This window comes from Phocoena sinus, chromosome 1 (assembly GCF_008692025.1).
Source record: "Phocoena sinus isolate mPhoSin1 chromosome 1, mPhoSin1.pri, whole genome shotgun sequence".
NCBI lineage: Eukaryota > Metazoa > Chordata > Mammalia > Artiodactyla > Phocoenidae > Phocoena > Phocoena sinus.
The window spans coordinates 171,742,090-171,759,718 of record NC_045763.1 but is presented as its reverse complement, the minus strand read 5'-3'; the positions used below and the strand labels follow the sequence as shown (position 1 = coordinate 171,759,718).

Below are 17,629 nucleotides of genomic sequence, written 5' to 3'. Positions count from 1 at the left end.
GTCACTTTGCTGGAGATCAGGCCCCAGGCAAGTCTGAGGGGCAGAGCAGCGCTTGGGTGCCCAACACTTGGCTAGGTGACAGCCTGACACATTGATTGACACTCCCACCAAGGCGGAGCACAGGGTGGAGGAATCATCCCCCCACAGGAACTGGAGCTGTTTGTTACAAGAAAACCGCAAATGCACCCAGACGGCAAAACAAAACAAACCTAACGGAAGTCTTCTATTGATTTCAAAATACCTTCAGAAGAGTATTCTTAATTCCTGACTTTTTAGGGATATGCGAAGTCCTCTTTTTTAGGCTGTCCTCCTACAAAACTTAATTCATCTCCATGCACAGGTTAGTTGTTTTCCTCTAGACTTTTCTCAGCAGTCTATGTCTTTCTTGAGCACGGGGGCTGGAGATGCTTGCCCATTCGATTTTATTTTCTCTCGGTACAATTCCTGAGTTATTTTCAAAGCGATCTTTTCACAAGGAGTATTTCCAGCCAAGGCAACACTGACAGAGAGAAGCTTAATGGTAGAAACCACTTCATTAATAAGAAATGCAAATACTTCACCAGAAATCTGCATAGGAATAACAAGCCTATATCACACGGATCAAGAACTAAGAAAATGAAGAAGGCAAATGAATGTGGCCTTTCCTCCCTCAGTTACTGCTTAAATTTTTTTTAAAGAATATTATTAAACTACATAAGTCTCATGTTTCTTTAAGTGGCTTTTTAGATTGCAAGCAATTTTTTTCCAGACAGGCGCTGATGTGTACCCACACCCATCTCAGTGTGAGTTACTGGTAACACACATTTCTTACCTGGTATTCATACTCTGTGAAAGGCAGTAGTTCCATGTCCATAAAAGAGCTTGAGCTTCCATTATAGGTTAGCACTGGGTTTGATTTTCCAGGCTCAGTTGCTATTTGTCTTCTGTACAATTCATAATATAAAACTTGTCCATTTGGCTGGAGTGGTCCTGTCCACAGAAGGGAAACCATGGGCTGGAATCCCCCTGGAGCCATCTGGACCTCTAGATGTGGAGGCGGTTGCATCTGAGGTGCAACCTCAGGGGTCTGTATGGATGTCCAGTCACCTGATGCACATCCCAGCCTGGTGCAGGCTTGAATTCGAACTTCATACCTTCAGGACACAAGGCAGAAATAACCCATTATTGGCAGAATCGATTTTTGTGGGAAGAATCTTTAAAAGGCCAAGTGTTTTCTGAAAAAAAGACAGACACATATATATCTTTTCTTACCTACAACGAACCCTTTTCAAGGACAACAAAGTCATGTTTCCACGGAAATTTTGGAACATTTTCAAGCCTCCTGGCTTTCCAAACTAAAGGAAGATGCTCACCTGTCTGGAAAGGGCGGGCATGATTCTTCCCTAAACAGGAATGTATAGATTGAATACACTTTCAAGATGCTCTCTCTCCAGTAGGAAAATTCTGGTACGCTGTAGAGTTCCTTAACACAGCGAGGGAGAATACAGATCTTGGGAGTTTGAACGAGTTTTCAGCAGCCCTGAGCGCCTCTCTCTGCAGCTGGAGCTAAATGATTCCCCAGGACCGTTTCCAGGTCAGGAAGGAACGTCATGGAGTCGAGGTCTCTGTGCTAATAAATCCCCTCACCTGATACCTGACATCTTAAAATAGGCTCCCTTACACCACATGGGGAACTTCTGGGGCCAAAGTTAACCCAGCTACACACCAGATTATCAATCATGGAGACACCTTATCACCATCCAGTTAAACTCAACCAATCAATTATGTTTTGCTTCATAGCGGGTCTCCTGCCACTGGGAAAGGTCTATTTACATAACAGGGACTTTTCCCTTCCAACAAAAGGGGCTTTTGTTAGTCTTAAGTGCCTATGGCTGCAAATAAGTGCTTTCCCCCTCTTTTCCATGCCTCTAATTTTTAAGATATTATGACACCCCTAATTTCCCCTCAAGCCCCAGCCACCTCCCTTTCTCCCTTTATTTCTTTTGCTTCCAGGCTTTTCCGTCTTCTGCTTTCTCTCTTCCAGATAATCACCGTCTTGTGCTCACTTCCTCGCTTTCTTTCTGTTCCCCTTGCCCTCTTCTTAATTACACTTCTCTCTCCCTTTGGGGAGTCTCCCAGTTCCCTTTTCTGCTTCCCCTTCCCTCCCTCTCCTCTCACGCCCATTTTCACCGTGATGGGTTGCCAGTTAATTGGTGAACAGATCCACAGCTGTGAATGGCAGATCTGCCTTCTAAGCGATTCTGAGAACTCAGTCTTGATTTTCCACATCTGGATTATTTGTTTTCTGGATTATCTCTGGTGGTTTTAAAATTCTGGGTCAGATTCCTCCTGCTTCTTAGGGTATTCTCAGGATCCTTCTTCCTACTGACCATCTGGGGGGTACCCCAGGGAGGACACACTAGTTTGCAGTACTCAGTAAACATTAAGCTGCTGGAAAGACCCCAAACGACATGAAGCCCAACTCCATATAGACGTCATATTCTGGTTTTATTTTTATTTATTTATTTTTTTTGCGGTATGCGGGCCTCTCACTGCTGTGGCCTCTCCCGTTGCGGAGCACAGGCTCCGTATGCGCAGGCCCAGCGGCCATGGCTCACGGGCCCAACCGCTCCGCGGCATGTGGGATCCTCCTGGACCGGGGCTCGAACCCGCGTCCCTTGCATCGGCAGGTGGACTCTCAACCACTGCGCCACCAGGGAAGCCCTGGTTTTATTTCTGTGTGTGTGATTTGATGTTTTTATTGTTTATACTCTATATAAAGTTATTATAAAATATTGGCTATATTCCCTGTGCTGTACATTACGTCCACATACCTTATTTATTTTACACCCAGTAGTTTGTATGTCTTAACCTCCCTCACCTATCTTGCCCTTCCCTCCTCGTCTCCTCACTGGTAACACTAGTTTATTCTCTGTATCTGTCGGTTTCCCTTTTGTTATATCCATCCATTAGTTTTATTTTTCAAATTCCACATATAAGTGAATACATACAGTATTTGTCTTTCTCTGTCTGACTTATTTCACTAAGCATTATACCCTCCAGGTCTACTCATATTGTTGCAAATGACAAAAATTTCATTCTTATTTATGGCTGAGTAATATTCCGTTGATATTCTAAGTCATTAATGTCACTTACATCTTAGATGAGAGTGGATGGTGAAGGGGCATCTCTCATTGCCTTAAATCCCATGGCTAAGTTTCTCAGAAAAATCAGACTTTCTTTTTTCAGCCTGGGAAAAATGCCCCTCTCACATCCAGAGACTTTTTTTTCCCCCTAGAAATCTTCTTGAATAAGAGTTTCGGAGGGGAGCAAGCTGATATGATCTTTAAAATGTGCAAGTATCAGTCAGGTAAAGAGGAAGCCGGGATGAAACGTACAGCTCTGCAGCTAACATGGGCCTTCTTTATGCCCTGCATCAGAGTAAGATAAAAGCCAACTCACAGAGCATGTGGATTAGCTATGGAAGATACTTGCAGAAGTTTTAATCACTGTTTAATATTTAATGCGACCTTAAATAATTGTCACTAGGAGGTGCATAAGACTGCGAATGTTTCATTTCAACAGCACTGTATATCAGAGATAATTATAGGAGAGATCTAATCTACACATCAGTACATTACAATAATAGATGAATTTTATCAGTGGTGGTTGGTAATCAACACCCAGCCTTTAATTCTTTTAAAGTGGTTCTGTTCATTTTACTAAATTTTAAGAATAAAATGTCCTTTGTTACTCTTCTCTCTGGGGATGTATGTTAGTTAAAATGTGATAGGGGAAAAAAGCCAAGCAATTCTTTAACGTATGGGAAGAGGGCTGGTGGTCACATTCCTTTGTGTGGAAAGCAACACACACCCCTGCTCATCAGAGAGCTCAGAGGGGACCACTAAGAAAACAGGAGCTGGCAGAGTGGCGCCGTCCCAAGAAACCACGAGATCAGAGCTGACTGAAGGGCTGGGGAAATAGTCAGAGGAGCCTCACTATTCCTGGAAGACGTGCTGGATTCAATAAGGAGGGCTGGCCCCAGAGCAAATTTCGGATCAGTCCAACTCTGGCTGGCAATAGCTCTCAATGATGGCCCCTTTTTTCATTCTTTAAAATAATACTCCTTTGCCTCACTGTCTAGTTCAGATAACCGCATTGGGGTTCTCAGAACTGACCAGGGGCTGGCATGTTTCCAGGAGGGACCAGACTCAGGGAAGTGGCCCTACCTCTCCACTACTTGGTTCCAGACATTGCGATGAAGTGCAAACATTTCTAAAAATACTGCCTCTCAAAATGTCACCCGCAAGAATTTTGCTCTCCAGAAGTAATCAAGCAGGTTTGGGCTGGATAAGGACGTAGTTAGTCTACTTGGATGGTTAAATGGATGGGGCTTGGGCATGTCACACATCTTGCTGTTAGAGTCTCCACTGGGACTGACCAAGGGCTCACGCAATAGAAAGGGGCAGTGGCTTGTTCTCAGGAAACCCAGGGCCAGTTACCTACCTGTGAAATGGCTTCAGCTGGTTTACTATGAATGACCGTGTACCAAAAGAATTATGAGTTGTGTTTACGTGTACGATTTTTGTTTCTCTTTCAAACAGCTCACGGATGAAGAGGGTGTAGTTGACGATATGACCGTTTGTCCTTACTGGAGGGTCCCAGCTCACTAAGATGTCCTGAGGGCCCTTGGCCAGCAATTTTGGAGGCTCCATCCCTGAAGGCGCTGAGGGGCTGGTTCGATCTTTGACAAGTGGACTCAAAACACCCCCTTGGCTGTTGTTGGCCATCACTGTGTAGCCATACTCCACACCCGGGGCGAGAGTAAAATCATGATAGCGAGTTTCCAGGCCGGTATAGACAATGGTTCCGTCCCTCCTAAGTTCATAGCTTCTGATCTGGCCATTTGGGGTTCCTGGCGGTTTCCAGGTGATTTCTATGGATCCTGAGCCCGTGACTTGGAGTTTTGGAGGGTCCATGTTTTGTGGCGGGGCCTCCATCGTCCAGGCAGACTCTACCACACTAGCTGTGCAACCTCCATTGGTGCAGGCCACTAGGGAGAGATTATACTGCGTGGAAGGCTGCAGGTGGGAAACCAAGAGGGACAGGTTCTGCCCAGCAAGGTACTCCTTACCATCCAATCTGAGTAAATACTGAGTGATCTCTCCATTTTGAATTGATGGCGGTGACCAAGATGCATTTATTTGAGTGGCACTGATGGTCCAAAGAGCTGGAGGGCTGACCCCTGCAGGGGCAGCCTCAAGGGTTGTGATGCTGGTAGGTGTGCTGGTGGAACAGCCCTCACTGGTGCAGGCTGTGACTGCATACCTGTACGTGGAAAAAGGAAGCAGCGCTTCATCAGTATAATTGAAAGTCTCAGCATCGAAGCTGAAAGGATAGAGCACCCCGTTTCTTTGAAGCCTATAGGACTGGATAATGCCATTAGGCTGTGCCGGTGGGATCCAGGAAATCATCAGTTTGGGGGGATTCACAGATACTTGGGCTACCTCAGGTGGAGAGAGGCCTTCTGGAAGTGCTTGCCTGGTCCTTACCACACTCCAAGAGCTGCAGGTATGGCCTGCTGAATTCCAAGTGTGGATTTTATATTCACACTGCATCCATGGCTGCAGACCTGTGTCATTATACATAAATGTATTCCTTTCAGTATTATATTCTGTGAAAACAATTTTCTCATCGTCCTGGATTGTCTGATTCCCCCAAGCTTTTCCCTCGAAGCATCTGCGAATCACTTCATAGCGAATTATCTTTCCGTTTGGGTTAACGGGCTCTGACCAGCTCAGCTCGACGCTGGTGGACCCCACAGACTGGATGGTGGGAGCCAGCTGAGACTGGGGTGCGGCTTCTTCTGTCCACAGAGGCTGGGGTGCCGAGTGTGCACAGCCCGCTCTGGTGCAGGCCTCCAGCGTCAGCGTGTAGAGCGTGAAGGGGTCCAGGCGTCGGAAGAGAAATTGACGATTCAGGCCAGCGTACTCCAAGACACCATCACTGAAGACATTGTACGTCTGCAGGAAGATGGGGAACAAAGCATATGATTTCTTGGCGTCACTATTTTGTTCCTTTTAACCCCTTCTGCTCCCTATTCCTCACCTTGATGATCCTAAGCCAGAAGAAGCATTCTGATATGAATTTTGGGAATGTGATCTTTGCTTTTTCTTTTTTTAAGGTTGGATATCATGTAAGCATATATCTAAAAGCTAAGAGTTACTGAAATTAATTCGTTGACTTAAAGAGCGCTCACGGGGTTTCCTCCCATTTTTATCTTTTAGAAGTGGGGAATAGTATTCAAATTCCCTATTTTATAAAAATTAAGTGCTTTTAATTTCACCCTGAGTAGGCTAAATTGGGCCTATCCACATTGTCTATTGCCACAGCATTTACTGGGAAATGGAATTATAATGCTTAATCATTTGTACTAGGGTGCCAGGGCGGAAAATGTGTGAGTGTCTGGTGTGGGCATACATGCATGTACATAGGTACATATACATGTTATACACATATACAAAAACATAGGTACAAACTGATGACCAGAAAATGGAAAACCCACCCTGTTTCCTCTTACCAGTTATAGAAGAATAGATGGTTTCTTTGGAGCAAAGTATTGTTTTGTTCCAGGGAAAACCATCTGAATGCTCATGATACAAATGTAGAGCAAGTTTCCGACCCATATTATTCATTGTTCTTTGGGGAAGATGAGAGGTAACTTAACTTGAATGTAGATGTTTTTGAATGATGGTTCCCCATCTTTTCATGCTTCAGTGTACCTGAGAGACAGGAGACCTTCCTGTACACGGTCGTGACCCTGTGATTATGTCTCTTAAGATGAGATGGACAAATACCAGAGTCCCTTGAGAGGCAAATCTTCCCACAGGTTGTTCCTGGATTGTTGATATACTTTAATGTTATTTAAGATTAAACAGCCTAGATCTGGAAATCTATTTATGTTGGACTATTGTATTTTGGTGTGATTTTCTTGTTGGGGGTCTCAGGGCAAGATCATACCCCTGAGGGAAGGGGAATAGAGTATTTTCTGAAGACGGCTTAGATTCCACAATCAATTTGAAAGTCTCTCTGACTCTCTGTCCCCTCTTCCATATTCACCTGGCAAATCTCTAATTAGTGTTAAATTCAGCTCTCCCTCTGGACCTTAGCGTCTAACTGGGTTTGGAGAAAAACTCTCAAATATATTGACTGGTCTCACTTTAAATTTCTTACCATAACTTTTAAATAGATGATTACCAATTATAAAACCATATGTCATTTTCCAAAGTAAGAAATATCTTCTCCTTTCCCCACTAACAGCCAATACCCCCTTCTCTCCCTCACAGGTGGTTGTTGACATAACCACATATTTGACTGAGGAAAGTAGAGGCAGTCAGACAGGAATGTTCTCATGTTATAGATTATCACTGCCATAGGCATGTGAATCTAGACGTACCCTATTTGCCTCTGTTCCTTTTTCTATGGATGAAGTACCTCTGCCCCCCACTGAAGTCCACCTGAGCTCTGGATCCTGTCCTCTCCTCCTTCCTACAGATTTCACTCTTGCAATTATTCTCATCATCTCTTGCTTCACTGATTTATCTCCCTCTACTGGGTTATTTCCATTAACATTTAAATGTACTCTAGGATCTTTCACTGATTTTTGAATAAAACTTCTTGACACCATAGTCCCCTGGCTCCTGCCCCATTTCTCTGTTCTTTTCTTTCCATCTATACTTCTTTGGAGAGTTGCTATCCTATTCCCTCAAACCATCCCGACCAGGTTTCCCATTTCAACATTTGATTTTCTTGTGAAGATCACAGTGACCTGCTGGTTTCCAAGTACAGGGTCACATCTCTGCCCTCATGTTACTGGATCTCTCAACACCATTGGCACATTTTCTGTTCCCTTCTGGGACATCCCTCTCATCTACTATTCCTTCTACCTCATGTGTCTTGACAGCTCCTCTCCATACTCTTGACCTCTAAATTTTTGTATTCCCCAGGGCTTGATCCCAGGCTCTCTTCATCTTGACTTAGATTCTCTCCATAGGTGATGTCCTCCAGGCCCATGGGTTTGAATACTACTCATCTGCTAATGAATTCCAAATACATATATCTTCATGAAGAACTCTCTCGAGTGTTCTAGACTTGTACTTCCAACTACCTACTTATCCCCTCAAACCTGTACATCTTCCAGCCTTCCCTTCCCAGTCAATGACTCAAGGCCAAAGTCCAGATGTCATTCTGAAGTACTACTTTTCCTTCATGTATCACATTCAGTTCACTAACAGATCTTGTCATCTCTACCTCTGGATACATCCCCAATCCACTCACATTTCTCGACCTTCTCAACTCCCACTCTAATTCAAGCCACAGTCAATTCTACCCAATTCTTTCACAGATTCCAAACTCCACTGGTCTCCTTATAGCCCATTTCCTACATAGGAGCCAGAGTGATTTGGAAAAACATAAATTTGATTGTGCTATCCCTTTGCCTAAACCCTTCCGTAGTTTTTCATCACACTCAGAATAAATCCCAAGCTCCTGATCACAGCCCACAAGGTTGAGCACACAATCCACCTTTCACCAATCCCTTGAATCTCATCTAGTATCATCTTCCCTCCCCAACCCTCCCAAACTTCAACCACACTGGCTTTCTTCCCTTGATGTGAAGAAACCAAGTTCATCCCTGGCTTCAGGCCTTGCATTTGCTGTTCACTTTGTCTGAACATTTTGCTCTCGTATCTTCACATGACTGACTCTGTCTTGTCATTCAGGGCTCAGCTCAAATGTCAACTCAATTCAAATGATCACCCATGCTAAAACAGCCCGAGCAGGCATAATTACATTATTCTGTTTAACTTTCTTTATAGCATTCACCACTCTCTGAAATTCTCTGGTTTGTGTACTAGCTTTTTGTTTGCCTCTCTGTAGCCCCACTGTTCATGTATTCTCACACACACACAAGGTCTATGACAGCAGGGACCTTGCCTGTCTTGTTCACTCCTGAATAATTGCCTGGAACTTAGTAGAAGCCTCAATAAATATTTGGTGAACCACAAACGCACGTAAAAGGAGTAGATATTTCTATTGTCAATCATTCCAGGAAGAGGCAGACACTGGGATGGGAAATAAACACTCACAAGGAGGGGTGCTTTATGGGTGTGAAAGAGATACTCTTTTCTCTGATGGGGACCTTAGGGCTGAGGCTTGGAGTTTAAGGCCATGGTTCCTAAGGCTCAGGCCTCCTGTCCTAGGGTAGGCAAAGTCCGGCTCAGTCACATGTCAGGGGCTGGTAGAAAGCAGCTTGCTTCTGCTACTTGTAGCATACCTGGAGGTGGGCAGAGAGGTGGCCACCGTACCAGGCAGTGAGGCAGCCTACAGGGAGGCCCATGAGGATGGGCCTGGGTCTGTGAGCTCTAGTTACAGATCTAAGTCACTGCTGTAGGTAATTTCCTGCCAGCATCCCATTATGGGGTTTTCAGGGAAGGTTTATCAAAAGTCACAGCTTCGTCTTAGATGTTCTATGTGGAATTAGTGGGGGAGTCTTTGCCACCTTGAGAGGGAGCGGTAAAGGAGAGGCAGAGTGTCTCCAGCATCTGCAGGGGGTGGCAGTCCCAGCCTGCACGAGGTGATTGATGAGGACCTGAGTGGTGGTCCAGGGCCAGAGGAGACTAGAGGCAGAGGCAGTAATAGATGGACAGCTGAGTTGCCAGCAGCCTTGGAGAAGAACATCAGAAGGGTGATGATGCTGCCTCTTATGTGGGTGATGGTTCAAAGCAACAAAATGTGGATGATAATGGAAACCTTATTTGGGCGCTCACAGACTGGTGAAGCTGGGGTTAGATGTGACATTAATAAGACTGCTTCTCACGGCTACATAGGGACATCGTGGACTTAGCAGACATGTGGGGCTTCCTGTTTCCTGCTGAGTGAGCTCTGCTCAAAGTGCAAATTAGGCAAAGCTTAAGCAAAGAGCTGGGAAGGACAATTCGGGAGACACTAGGAACATGGTCATTTAGAGTTCCGTTTTGGTGTGACTACCTGGCTTCAAATCCCAATTCGGTTGTCGCAATGTTGTTTAGCCTCAGACAGTGATTTAGCCTTTATGTGCCCAGTGAGGTTTAGTGGTACCTACAGAGTAGGGCTGATGTGCGGATTAAATGAGATAATCCATAGAGAGCACTTAGACAGCGTTGGGTTCATAGGAAGCTTAACACGTGTGAGCTAGTTTTCTCTGATCTATGATTAAGCGCCTGGAGGAACTATCAGGAAGAATTAACCAGACTGTGAAGGGAGTTTTCCCACAGTGACCGGATGGCATGTCAGGGCTCATCTATCTGTAGAATACCAAACATGATCGCATATTCAGGGTAGACATTACCTTAATCACACCATTGGTTCTTACAGGCTCTGACCACTGCAGTAGCAATGCCCGGCCGTTCTCCTTCTGCTCCACTGTAAAGTAGCTCAATCCACTGGGGGAAGATTCTAGGGTTCGAACTAGAGTCCAGGGGCTTGAAACTTCTCCCGCCTGGTTTGTGGCCACAACACTAATGTGATATGTGGTGAAGGGTTCTAAGCCGAACAGGTGGGCTTGATGGCTTGTCCCCTGGAAGAAAATGAACAGTTTGGTTTCCTTTTGGAAACTGCTGCCAATTGCTGGAAGGTCATTCTTTGGCCAAGACGCCTCACCGATGGCAGCACAAATATCACAACAGAGATTTGAATTATTAAGAAAACAATATGGTTTTTTCTTGTTCTTCACATGCTAAATATATTACCTAATGTTGTGTGATTTCAGACACACACACACACACACAGCTTGGATCAGATAGGATCCTTGCCTTTTCAGAGCTTGCGACCCAAGGGATGCAATATATTACAAAAGCAATTAAAAAAACTATGATGTCTCAGGTCAGTGTAGCATGATTTCATGATGGAAATCGGTACCAAGTTGAGTGGCAGAGAATGGAATAATCTTAAGGATTTGGAAATTGAACCTGAGCAATGCTAATTCTCTCTCATTAAACCCCAACACTATTTTTTACGTAAGACTCTCCCCATCTCCCCCCTCTCTCATTCTCTTGGTGTGTATTTACATTTTACAAAGACAATAAAACAAACACAAGGAAACAACAATAAACCAACTGAACTATAGATGCACAAGCACCCTGAGGGCAGTCTACTATTAATATCAATGTGAAAATATTCTCATTTGTTAAAAACACCCTAACTAAAACTCTGAAATTTACCAAAAGTAATTGTTAGCTAGGCTTTGAGTATTTGGTCTTTGTTAATTTAAAAGAAAAAAAAATGATAGCATAATTAGTTTTTTTCCTGCTTGGACAGCAGCACTAACCATATTTTGCATAATTAAACTGGACCTAAGAATCCTAATGTTTTGAAAGAGCCCAGGGTGCTCTTTCTACATCTGGGCTGGATGGAAGTGTCTGTTTACAGATAGGAATTATGTCTGCAAGTGGACCAGTAATGTGTGTATAGGTAAACACACACACACACAGACACTTCCTGTTGTGTACCATATCCATTGGACGTGAATAATCACAAAGAAGTTTTTACTGGTTTAATAGGATATATACACTTAATGGTACGTGAGGTCAGCTTTGGTTTATTTGACACTTAAATGTGACAGATCGTCTTCAATTGTCCTTTTCTTGGTGGGCACAGGAAGAGGAAGATGAGATGAAGAAGAGAAAGTTATTTCTGAGAGCAGTACCCGAAAGCACCAGACAAAGTTATGTGTATGGAAATTCTTTTTAATTTGAGGGACTCCAAATCTCATTTTGAATAAAATCTAAAACCAGTTGGCAAAATCCAACTGAACCACTTTCTGAAAAAACTGGTTAGACAAAACCAAAACACACTGTAGAAATAATTTTTGACACCATTTCCCCACATTCTTGGTTATAAGTTTTATAAGTTTCTATTAGTTACTGTTTCTTATAATGTGTTAAACACAAGCAGAGGAAATATAATTTCCTTTACTTATCAAAAACTTGTAAAGTCAATTTTCCTGTTTCAGTAAGGTCCTATTATGATATTACAGGCTGAACTCTTGAAATCTTTTAATATTTAAACATTTGCTAAGCGACCAGGCTCTGAAAAAAATTTTACAGAAGTACTAATTTCTCTTTTTTAAAATATTAAAAGTTAGATCATAAATATTTAAAACTTATTTCTCCAACAACATTGGATTGGTCTTTTAGATAAATATAGCACAGAAATAGAATGACCATAGTGAATATTAAAGCTGAATATGCTACAAGTCCCGATTACAAACATTCTTTTCTGATAAATGATTCCTTTTCTGTGGAAATAGGGCAAACATGGGCAAGATTAATAATGCAAAAAAGAACAATTCTTTGTTCAGAATATTCAGTAATAGATGCTAAAAAAGCATCAGCTCCAAAGCAAATTGTAATCACCTCTAACAGATTATATATAAAAAAAAGGTAGGCTGCTGGGGGACATTTAGAGATAGCTTTTGTCATAAGAAACACGAAAAGCATGTGGGCTATAAAGCAAAAACATATGTATATTGTCCATAGCAGCACCTGCTCAATTACAGTTTATTTCAGAGCTGAGAATTCCATTCAGCCCCTAGATGGCAATACTATCAAGCACTTTCCGTGCCATGAGTGCTCACTGATTAACTGACATTCAGTCATCCAACACACTCCAGGCAACCATTTAAAAAATAACAAAACTGATTTCATTAGAGATTCTTTTAATGAACATTTATAGCCAGATCCTTGAAAGCAGAAGTACTGAAATTGTTCTGGCTTCAAAACCTCCACCAACTAATGTGGAAATATGACCTGCAGGTCTCAAGTTGAAGTTCACGCCTGCCTGACACAGAAATGTTTACATGTAGACTCCTACAAAAGGTGATTGCAACAGTTGTTTTGCTTAATTTGGTCTACATATCTTCTTAAAATATAGAAATAATCACATATCATAAATGTACAGGAAACGTGAAGGAGAATTTTTATATCATAAATTTATACTGAGACAAGTTCCCATATTATGTCAACTTGCTATTTCTGCAAAACTACAACACACACACGCATGCTTTAAATAAACCTCAGTGATAGCCGTACTTTTTGTCAATATTTAGTTAAGTCCATATAAAAAATAAAGAAAACTTCAAAATGGCAAGGCAATCCCTAACCGATTTATTCTTTGACATTTTAGGAAATCCTTTATATTATTCTTCCCTGAATGGATATCTAACCCCAGAGTTCACTATTTTAGAATCCAACTGTAAAATCTGGGCACAGTTCACTCTATGGATTAGGTTGAGTCTTGTTTGTTTACTCAGTTACTTGTGATTTTCCTTAAATTCAGAATATTTGCTTGAGCCCTGTTGACCTTACGTGATTTGGATTCCATTCCTTCTTTTGGGGACGGAGCATTCTGTCCCACTGACTGGGAAAGTCCTCATTAAAAACTTCCTTCTTTTCGCTCCGCTGCTGCCCCTTTTCTTCCTTCCCTCTGGAGATTATCTTAATTCAATAAGATTTCTTTTCATTGTCATTGTTTTGTTTGTTATTTCCCTTTTCTGTCCTACTGATTCTTTTGAGATATATATATATATATATATATATATATATATATATATATATATTTGTTATCCCTGACCTTTGGGCTACCTAACTTATATCTTCTTCCCTTTTGTCTTTGTCCTGTCCATGTCTACAGCCACATAATATTGCTAATTTTTTTTTAAATTCTAAAAGTATATTAACCACTTCTGTTAGGCAGCCGAAGAAAAGAATGACTCAACAAAGGAAAACGGGAATAATTTATTCTCTGCAATCTAATATATACAGATCAGTGAGTCCTTTAATGAGACATAAAGACAAGACTCTCTGGAACACTCCGCCAGTTGAGGTTCTGCTGGCAATGTGAACTACACTTTAACCTCTCAACTCTGCTCCTGGGGGCACATGAAACTACTTGGAGTCTTTGGCAGTCAGACAATTTTACACCACTTCTTCTGATTATTTTTGATTACTTGAAGTGCCCCAAAGGTGGCCATGGGGTCAATAGGTTTATGTAGGTTGAAAATGATCAAAAATTACCATTGATCTGTAGCTGTCAATAAAAGGCTGCATGGGGAGACTCCCTGCACAAATGTTTAAACTGCATAAAGCAACCTAACTTAGTCATCTTTGAGTCCATTGATCTGATGATCCAGCAGTTTCCAGAGCCTTCCCTCTGGTCTTTAAGGTGCATTTTCACTGAACCCATTTACCTTGGCCCTAAGGACTCTTTTTACCCTGCTCCTGGTAATGAACTAAATAAAACAGTGATGTCTCGGCACTGCTGTGTTCATCAAGGGTCTTATGTGTGCTTATTGCATTTGGAAGGGGTTAATCTTCCTGGTCACCATCAACTTCATTTCCAGCCAATGGGGTTTCTTCTGGCTTCACCCCTTATCTTGGGCTCCGTATTTAAAAATGGGTGACTATTGGCTTATAAATCCTAACCTGGTTGTAGGATTCCTTTGCCTCCTTAATTCTCACGAATGCCAAGACCCAGAGAATACCTCATATTGAAAGTTTGCTTATTTTGCACAGAGAACTTCAGGGAAATCTAGATTTAAATATATTAACTTTTGTTTCCTTTAGTTGAACCACTTGGATGCTGCGTCTCCGTTTTATCATAAGTTACAGTTTATCTTGTCATAATGATAAAATAAAGGACTGGTTATTGACAAGCTTCTGGTTTAGTTACCACTGAAACACGAGAAATAAGAAAAGTTCCCATTTAGCATCACCTGAAATTCATGGCTTTGAGCCGAGTACATCCAGTCAATTGAATGACTTTTATATATTTTAGTGCCTAAAAAATCAACACAAAATATTTTTCTAGATTTCTGAAAGCCAGATGATTTGAGGCATTGTCAATCTATATTCCTTCCCATTCATAAAGTTAATTTTTGAGTTCTCCAAAAGTTCATCAACATATTTCTATCTAGTACTTATTTTGTAAAAATCCAATCAGTCTTAATACAGAAATGCTCTCTTTGTTACCCATCTCCAAATATCAACCTTAAGTGCTTATCCATGGTTATCTAAGCATGGACTTCCAAGCCTGCAAAATGTTAACACAGTCAGAAAATTTCCACTGATTTCACATGTATTCTGACTTTAGGGGTCAGTATAAAATGCCATCTCTGTCTACAGAGCTCCTGGCTGGTGGGACAAAGAAGACATTTTTTGATGACACACACATACACGTAGAGTTGCCCCAGAATGAAAGATCGACCGACAGCACAAGAAAGGTAGAAGAAAACACCCTTTGGGTTCAAGATCTATTGTCACGTGTGTGAACAGTGTGTCTATGTTAGGTGGCGTTGCTAAGTGGCAAGACAGAGCTGCCAAAACGGTCAGGGGAAACATTTAGTATTGTCGGCCAGCAGCTCCATTCAATTCTTTAAACCCTTTTGAGCATCTGATATGTACAAGGTTCAGTAAAGTTGGTGTGGGGATACGAGATGGAGAGCACAGGCTTTTTTTTTTTTTTTTTTTGCGGTACGCGGGCCTCTCACTGTTGTGGCCCCTCCCACTGCGGAGCACAGGCTCCGGACGCGCAAGCTCAGTGGCCATGGCTCACGGGCCCAGCCGCTCCGTGGCATGTGGGATGCTCCCGGACCGGGGCACGAACCCGCGTCCCCTGCATCGGCAGGCGGACTCCCAACCACTGCGCCACCAGGGAAGCCCGAGCACAGGCTTTTGATGCTTAGGAGCTTTTAATCTAATAGAGCAGATCAACAATATATACAGATGCACACAATTCAGAGTGTAGTAGATGCTCTACCGAGCGCCAGGGAAATCAGGGAAATACTGAAGAGATAGATACTTCTAATTGGGAAAGAAGGTGAGGGGCTGGGGAAAACTTCGCTGGCATCTGATGTAGGACAGGGAAGATGTAGAGTTTGAGTAGATGAAAATGTGTGAGGGATTGGAAGAAAGAACAGAAGGAAAAAATGCAGGATACATTTGGAAAAGAGCTAAGAGTTGAACGTAGCGGAAGGGTTGTGGATATAGGGCAATAGTGGGGATTAAGGAAGGGAAGAGACTGGTGGTAAAATTGGACAGAGCTGTGAATGTCACCCTAAAGGTTCTGGACTACATTTGTTAGGAAACAATGAACAACAGAACTCTACCATGCAATTTGAAGGAATAATGGAAGAACGTTTAAATTTTGCCTGTCATGGTGTAGGTCATGGTTAGTGACTGATAAAATAATAAATCTGTTAAGATGAATTCATTCATTCATTTAATTATTATTCAGCCAATAAAGTATAGACTGTCATATGTAAAAGGTAATAGGAGAGTATTTTCTTAGGAATAAGATTTTGCAGCAACATGGAGGGACCTAGAGATCATTATACTAAGTGAAGTACACCAGACAGAGAAAGACAAATATCATATGGTATCACTTATATGTGGAATCTTAAAAAAAAAAAAGATATAAATGAACTTAAAACATAAATAAACTCACAGACAGAGGAAACAAACTTATAGTTACCAAAGGGGAAAGGGAGGCAGGGAAGGATAAATTAGGAGTTTGGGATTAGCAGATACAAGTTACTAAATATAAAATAGATGAACAACAAGGGTAAATTAGGAGTTTGGGATTGATTAAAATATACACAGTACTGTATATAAAATAGATAACCAGCAAGGACCTACTGTATAGCACAGGGAAATCTACTCAATATTTTTAAATAACCTATAAGGGAAAAGAATCTGAAAAGAACACATATATATGTATAAGAATACATGTATATATATCTGACTCACTTTGCTGCATATCTTAAACTAACACAACATTATAAATCAACTATACTTCAATTTAAAAAAAGAGAAAAAATAGATATGCTATACATTGTAAATTTACAATTGGAACATTGTAAATAATGTTAACATAAAAATGCCCATGGGGCTTCCCTGGTGGCGCAGTGGTTGAGAGTCCGCCTGCCGATGCAGGGGACACGGATTCGTGCCCTGGTCTGGGAAGATCCCACATGCCGCAGAACGGCTGGGCCCGTGAGCCATGGCTGCTGAGCCTGCGCATCCAGAACCTGTGCTCCGCAACGGGAAAGGCCACAGCAGTGAGAGGCCCGTGTACCGCAAAAAAAAAAAAAAAAAAAAAAATGCCCATGGTCACAGATATTATACATGAGTGACTATGGCAGTTGTACAAAGAGGTGGAAGCCATTATTCCTCAACTGTATATAATTAGGCCAAATGTGTGCCTGTTCAGCTCATAATCTTCAGAGACAAAATTTCTTCTCCTATAAATTAAAACATGATAACATTTAAAAAAAGGAATAAGATTTAAAAAATTTTATTGAATATTTGATCCATTTTCAAAATTTGAAATTATTCTTTGCACAGTGTTTGTCTTTTGATTGAACTCAAGGTGGGGATTATAACAGCTGGACTGAATTGAAGACAATTATACTGTCCTCTGTCCTGAATCACATGTACCTGGTTTATGGTTTTTGCTGGTAGTGGGGACATGTTTGTGTGGAACCATCCATACCCTTATATTTATACACATCAAACAGCTAGAAGGCAGCTGGAAAAGTTTAGGGATACTGTTGATG

The 17,629-nt window shown here is 41.9% G+C and overlaps 1 protein-coding gene across 1 annotated transcript in view; it reads right to left on the bottom strand.

The window, feature by feature from the left end:
• USH2A (usherin) overlaps positions 1 to 17,629 on the bottom strand; it is an 815,986-nt gene that overhangs the window by 75,020 nt on the left and 723,337 nt on the right. Inside the window, 3 exon segments of the mRNA XM_032639255.1 lie at positions 812 to 1,133; positions 4,486 to 6,002; positions 10,367 to 10,594. Coding sequence (XP_032495146.1) covers positions 812 to 1,133; positions 4,486 to 6,002; positions 10,367 to 10,594 — 2,067 coding nt within the window.